This window comes from Chenopodium album, chromosome 19 (assembly GCF_948465745.1).
Source record: "Chenopodium album chromosome 19, dcCheAlbu1.1, whole genome shotgun sequence".
Classification (NCBI taxonomy): Eukaryota; Viridiplantae; Streptophyta; class Magnoliopsida; order Caryophyllales; family Amaranthaceae; genus Chenopodium; species Chenopodium album.
In genome coordinates this window covers 11,904,019-11,911,446 of record NC_137852.1, presented here as the reverse complement: position 1 = coordinate 11,911,446, position 7,428 = coordinate 11,904,019, and the positions used below count along the sequence as shown (strand labels likewise).

The 7,428-nt window shown below is 33.4% G+C and overlaps 1 protein-coding gene across 1 annotated transcript; it reads right to left on the bottom strand.

The window, feature by feature from the left end:
* Nucleotides 1–5,921: 5,921 nt before the first annotated feature.
* Nucleotides 5,922–7,136, bottom strand: LOC145593619 (uncharacterized). Its single transcript, XM_081649902.1, has 2 exons — nt 7,044–7,136; nt 5,922–6,546 (listed from the first exon to the last, which is right to left on the bottom strand). Exons 1-2 carry the CDS (start codon nt 7,117–7,119, stop codon nt 6,227–6,229), a joined length of 396 nt encoding a protein of 131 aa, XP_081506028.1. The 5' UTR covers nt 7,120–7,136; the 3' UTR covers nt 5,922–6,226.
* Between the last annotated feature and the right edge of the window lie 292 nt (nt 7,137–7,428).

Below are 7,428 nucleotides of genomic sequence, written 5' to 3'. Positions count from 1 at the left end.
AACAGCTCCTTTGTGGTCATGTGGTATCACTGGTGTGTGAGTGTGTCCATCCCAATCCCAATCCCAACACTTTTAGAGTCTTCATTACTCTTCTACTGTCCCCTAAATTAAAATAATTGTTATCCTTATCGATCATAGATAATTAATTAGAATTATAAATTATTTATAAATTATAAATTACTTATAATGTATTTTACAATTTCTTATGTGGCTGACCACACGATGTGATCAATCAGTATGGGGCTACTTCATTAGTGTTATTGGGGTTAATCGGTCAATACTATAGAGGTTGTTTCATTAGTGTAATAGGGTTATTTGGTCAGTGTTTTAGGGGTCACTCAATTAGTATTATAAAGGTTACCTGATCAATGTTATAGGGATTACTTTTTTCTTTTATAATTGACCACATGATGTGATTGTGGCCAATCACATACAAAATGCGTTGCACATATTTTACAGTTGAGCAACTATTTATTTATTTTTATTTATTCATTGTCTATCACTTTTAGGTCATTACTTGAAACATGTTTACAACGACTAATTTAACTACGGAGTTACGGATCAAAACTAGGTTGTGATAAAATTCGAATGGTTGTCTTCTCTGATTGCCCAGGCATACGAAAGTATCATTAAATGAAACCAATGCAATTCTTTGTAACGCCGACCACAATGAAATATTCAAAGATCTATGCGAGTATGCGACTTATTCTTCCTTAACATTGTTCTTGAAATTGCTATTTGGCCCGTTGGATTTAATGATTTGTACGGTTGAGATTGCTTCTCATCCTTCTCATTTTAAAGTCCTTCTCATTGAAAATATATATATATGTGTGTGCGCGCGCGCGCTCCAATGAGAAGGATTCCTAAAATGAGAAGAATGAGAAGGAATCTTGGACGTTCAATCAAATGAATCCAATAATTCGCATTTCACCTTTGCAAAATGCATATTTCATACAAATAATATGCACATATAATTAAAAAATTACGCACAATTAGTTCAAAAAAAATGCACATTAATTTTATTATTATTAACAAATTCAACTCTTGTTAAATCATTATACATTAACACCACCAGTCCACCAATCTCCTATTACAACTACATCATGGTTGGTTATGGAATGCAACTGTGTTACTAGAGCAATAGAGCTCACCATATGAAAACTCGAATATAACATTTAACTCAAATAATAATGTAAAAAAATTATCTCAAGAACCTTTAACTTGTTGCCATTAAATTATTGTTGTTTCAGGCTGTGGCGGATCCAGATTTCTTACTTGGGGTAGCATAGAATGATAAGGAAAAAAATAAAAAAGTTTAATAATTAGCGTTTAACTTTTGAACAATCAATTTGGTGAATAAATTTTCATTTCACAAATATGGAACACTAGTTGAAAAAAAAGAAATTGACACCGGCAAATGGCTATCGGTTTTAAAAACCGATCGGAAAAAAATGGGGGAAGATGAGCGGGATTTTGTGGGAGGGGTATTGCCACCGGTTCAGTTTGAATCGGTGGGAAAAATATTAATCCTACCGGTTCGAAATCGAAGGCTTTTTTTAAAAAAAAAAAAAAACTGCCCCCCCAATAAACCCCTAACCCTAAGACTCTGTTCTCCTCAACCTCTCTCCTCCCTCCCCTCTCCACTTTCTCTCTCCTGCTCTCCTGCTCTCTTTCTCTTTCCTACTCGTCTCACCCTCTCTCGTCTCAAAGCTTTCTCGTTGCCGAGTGTTCTCTCACCCCCCTCGCTCTCCTCTCTCGTCTCAAAGCTCTCTTATCGCCAGAGGTTTTGTTGGTTGGTGGTAGTACTGTCAAATCGGTTTTACAGCTCGGTTTCGGTTCGGTTTGAAATCGAACCGGTTTGAAATTGGGTCGGTTTGAAATCGATTCAAGTGTCTTACGGGTCGGTTTTAGTTCGTTTTAATTAATTAAAGGTTCAATTCAGTTTCGGTTTATTCTTGAGCGATTTTAATTCGATTTGGGTTGTAAACAGTTCGATGCAGACGAGTTGCGGTTTTTTAATGGTTCGGTGTAAACGGTTTTTATACCGGTTCAAACAGTTTCAAGTTGGAAATGGTTTTGAGTTAGCAACGATTCGGTTATTTTTCGGTTCAGTTTTATTCTAGTTTGGTTTATAACTTGTTCGGTTTGTAACGGGTTCGGCTCTTATACGGTTAAGTTTAACGTTATTCGGATCAGTTACATTTCGCGTTTACTATATTACGGTTTGGAACGGTTTTTTTATTTCAAAAAGTTGGTTTTTTATCAGGTCGTTTTGATTTGGGCAGTTAAACGATTTTGGTTTGAAATTTGATAGTACTTGCTAACCTTTTGGTGGTTAACAATTTTTATTTTAAGTCGAGACTTCATCATTTCATATTAAGGCATCATATAGTATACATATTTTCATCGATAAAAATATGTATATAATATGATGCTAATCTTAATAGTTTATAACGAAGTAGATTATAAAAGTTTAGTGTTTTGATGTATTATTATTGTTTTACTCTCGGGTTATTAGCTGCTTCTTATTTAATCATCTAATTGATATGTCATAATCATGATTTGATGAGTTATTGTGACATCGAAATTACAGTTTGATTTATAGACGGTTCGGTTTGTAAGTGGTTTGGTTTATAAATGATTCGGTGCAAATAGGTTGCAGTTTGTTAACGGTTGAGTGTAAGCGGTTTGTACCTCAGTTCAAACGGTTTCGGGTCAGAAACGGTTTGGTTCTTTTCAGTCCGGTTTGAATTTAGTTCGGTTTAGATCTCGTTCGGTTTATTAACGGGTTCGGTTCTTATACAGTTTGACATTATTCGGATCAGTTCATATCGGGTTTACTTATATACGGTTCGGGTCGGTTTTTGGTTTTAAAAAATTGGTTTTTAATCGGTTCGGTTTTCATTTGGGTCGATTGGTTTCGGGCAGTTAAATGGATTCGGTTTGAAATTTGACAGCACTAGTTAGTGGTGTTAAAATATTAATGGTTTTAAAGAATAAATTTGACCATGAAAACGCTAGATTTACTTTTCATGGTCAAATTTAGCCTTATTAAACCAAATTCAAACCAATTTTGGTTATTAAGGTATGTTTTTTGGTTTATTTTTTAAATCTTTTCGTTTGTTTTTTGGTTACTGTCGTGGTGGTTCTGGCGGTGGGTAGGGTTTTGGTTTGGTTGTGGGTTCGGTTAGGGGTCGTGCTGGGTTTGGGTGAAGATTGGTGGTGGGTTTGGGTGATGGGTCGTGCTGGGTTGGATGCGGTTTGGGTGGGTCTGGGTGAGGGTTTGGGCTGGTGTTGGAGCTGGTGGTGTGGGGTGACGGTTGGTGGTGGGAGGGGGGTGGGTTGTGGGTCGTGGGTGGGCGTGGTTTTGTTTTTTTTAATTTTGCAGATTTATGTAATTTTATTTATGTAATTTATGTATGTAATTTTGCAGATTTATGTAATTTATGTATGTAACTTTGCAGACTTAATTTATGTATGTAATTTTGTAGATTTAATTTATGTATATTGTGTAATTTATGTATATATATTATGATTATATTCAAGTGTATCATTTTTAAGTGAAAAAATGAAAAAAAAAAAAAAACTAAATTTTATTTTTTAAGCTTTTTGCAAATTTACTTCAAAATATATCCGCATTTACATATATATGTATATACATATATATATGTATACACACACACACACACACACACACACACACACACACATATATATATATGTATATATATGTATATATATGTACATATGTATATATATGTACATATATTATATGATATATATGTATATATATGTACATATATTATATGATATAGGTTTACGGTGTCTGCAATTTTTTTTTATAAAATTAATCTCTGATGGTTTATTTCGTAAAAGCCATTGGAAATTTCCGATGGCTTTTTAAACCATCGAAAAGTTTGTAGTTTCCAACGGCTTTAGGGCATTGGAAATTTCTTATGGTATTTAAAACCGTCGGAAATTCCTATGGCTTTTGAAAGCATTGAAAATTTCCCGTTGTTTTTTTAAAACTATCGGAAATTTCCTATGGTTTAAGCCATCGAAAATGCCATCGTAAAAGCGATTTCCGATGCCTTTTAAGGCCATCGGAAATTTCTATTGGCTTGATCCATCGGAATTTTTAAAAAACCATCGAAAATTATGTACTTTCCGACGGTTTTAGGTGGCCATCGGAAGAAATGTATTGGAAATAACACGTTTTCTTGTAGTGTTTGGTAATCATCAAAAATCAGGTATTGATTAATAGGTCTGGTCGGGTGAATAATAGGTCAAGTTTAATTCGGATTTTCATGGGTTAAAACGGGTTAGGGTCATTCTCGGGTTCAAGTTGGGTTTGGTTCAAGTCGATAATTTGCGAGTTATAATCAGGTTGGGTCATTCTCAGGTTTAAGTCGGATTCAGTTCAAGTCAATAATTTGCGGGTTATATTCAGGTCGGATCATTTTCAAGTCGGGTCATTCTTTAGTTCAAGTTGGGTTCGGTTCAAGTCAAAATTTGTGGATTCAGTTCAATTGAAGACAAAATACTTTCAATATTAACATAAAGTAGTTTTAGCCTTACGAAGTTATGACTTTTCAAGTAGATTACAATATATATAACATATATCTTTATTTAGCTAATCAATATATACAATAATAAAGACATATAAAATAATAAGTTGAGTTGATTTCAGGTCGAGTCAATAACAAGCCATGTTGATTTTGGGTCGGGTTTTTTTAACAGATCGGGTTGAATTTTGAGTCAAGTCAATAATAGGTCAGGTTAAATTATGGTCAGGTTAGAAACAGGTCAAGTTAAATTCGGGTTTTGATGAGTTAAAACGGGTTTGAGTCAATTTATTGGTTTAGGTCGGTTTTGATTTAGGTTAATAATTTACAGATTATATTCGGGTCGGGTCATCTCCAAGTTGGTTCATGTTCGGGTTTGGATCTGAAATCCTCGGGTTAACTCGGGTCTAGGGTTGGTTTCATTCGGGTCAAATCGGGTTCGGGTCACCATTTTTCGGGTTTAGACAGGTGAGTTAATAATCGGGTTTGAGTCGGTATTTCGGGTCAGGTCATCCTTTGACAGCTCTAATCGCACGGGTCCAAAAACTAGTTTAAGTGTTAAATCGATCATATTCCATTAATTGTTATTTGCATGGAACGTTGGAAATTTTTATATCTTGAAAATAAATGCCCTAAAATTACTAATAATTTAGTAAGAGTCATAAAATGTTGACCGGTTTAAAATGTAATCTATACCTATATACTAAAGTAATCTCCGTAGTTATCCCCTAAGTACACGTGTCATCACTATATAAAAAAATTTCCCGCCAAAATATTTTGTTACTTTTTTTTTTTTTTGTTGTTAATAATTAAGTTTCTTACTATATTTAAAGGAGAAGTTTTAGCCTTATATTTAGGGAGTGCAGCCCGTCTTGTGTGTGGCTAGCCACACCGTGTGGCCACTTATAAAGAACAAAGTAACCAATATAAAACTGAACAAGTAACCTCTGTAATACTAATTGGATAACCCCTATAACACTAACCAAGTAACCCTATAGCACTAACGAAATAACCCTTTAAACACAGACCAAGTAACCCCTATTACACTAACGAAGTAACTCTTGCCACACGGTGTAGCCAGCCACATATAAGACTTTGTGTTGAACAAAATGTTAGGTAAAATTTTAAAACACGATAACTTTTAGGATATCATCAAAAAGTTTTTTTTTTTTTTTTTTTTTTTTTGGATATCAACTAGAATAACATGAATAGTTAATACTTTTTTTTTTTTATTAAGAAAAGAGTATACTAAAATCTTATTAATTCTTCCGTCTCACATTAATTGTAATGTAAGTAATACTTTGAGATTAATCTTATGGTATATCATAATGTTTATTGTATTTTTTTTTTTTTTGTACTTCTAATAATTCGTTTTGTACCGTTTCTAATAAACATATAGTAAAATATTATTGTAAAATCGTGCATAGCACGGGGTTTGAACTAGTACAGTATAACTCTTAATAAATTAGTACTTTTATTCCAAAAAAAAAAAAAATACAAAAAAAAAGGAAAGTCAACCATGAGTCCATGAGCTGCTCATCCCACTCTGTTCGTTGCAGATAACAAAACATGAACTCAGAACAACACTACATTATAACAACACAATTGCACCCATGGCCAAGATCAACTCTTCCCGTTACCCATCGACGGTAGGGACAAGATCAGCAGATGACAGCACAGTTGCACCCGCGACCATGAGCAATCCAACCAGCTCCGATGCAATTGCTTCCCGCTGGAGATGCCATTAGACACTTAGCAATATCGACTTCATTTGGTTTCTCTAGGCACGGCCTGTACGCGTCCATATTGCTAAAAAGAACTAGATTTTTCTTCGCGCAACTATTAAAAGCAGAAGTGTTGAATTTAGCCGGTCGATCTTTACAAACTCCACCAAGTGTGCCCTCACCCTTGCATGTTTCATCACATTTTTTGTTGTCATTACACTCTCCTTGGAAATTTTCACTTGTTTTGGGACAGACATCTGCACATATATATGCCCATAATTTGACCATGCAAGTTCAAAATTGAGTATCAAAATTAGGATAACTACATAACCATTTTAACTATGTACATCTTATTCCAATTAGATAGATAGAGATTTACGACATTTATTCAACCTTAATAAAGAAATTACAACATATGTATATACTGTATCTCAATTTTTGTTATAGTTGTTCCTGTCAAATTAGATAGATAGAGATGAATCTAACAATACCCTTTTTTTTTTTTTTTTTGCAAGAAATCTAACAATACCCTATACATTTATATATGGTACCTTTATATATTTGATTTTACATATGTATGAATCACAATATGGTGCAAAAGTTATGATACACATGAAGCATGACTTTTAGAGTATCAATTTTGAAGATTGAAACATTGTTGATTGCGTGATCAAGATACTTATCAACAACATCCTACACATATGTTATACAAGTATGTATCTACAATAGTAATAGACTAATAGTAATACATTACCTTGAGAAGTCGCATTCACCAAAAGCAATCCAAGATTAACAGCAAACAAAATGGTGCTTGTGCTGAATTTAGCCATTATTGCTACGATAACACAAAAGAATGTATATAATTTTGCCCCAAAAACTTAATGATTTGTTTGGTACTTTTGTTTTTGATACATAATGTCAATACTTAAATACACAACAACTCTGCCTTGCCGACTGCCGGGCCGGCCTTATATTATACACTTATCAAAATATGATTGGCAAGAACATATATATATATATATATATATATATATATATATATATATATATATATATATATATATATATATATATATATATATATTAGGAAAAATTATAAAAAATAATCCCAACTTTCATCAATTTTGGTAGAATAATGC

Excerpts from the sequence above, each read along its gene's own strand:
- LOC145593619 (XM_081649902.1), bottom strand. The coding sequence starts at position 7,119 with ATGGCTAAATTCAGCACAAGCACCATTTTGTTTGCTGTTAATCTTGGA. Across the intron at positions 6,547-7,043 it reads GGTGAATGCGACTTCTCAAG|ATGTCTGTCCCAAAACAAGT; the intron begins GTAATGTATTAC and ends ATATATGTGCAG.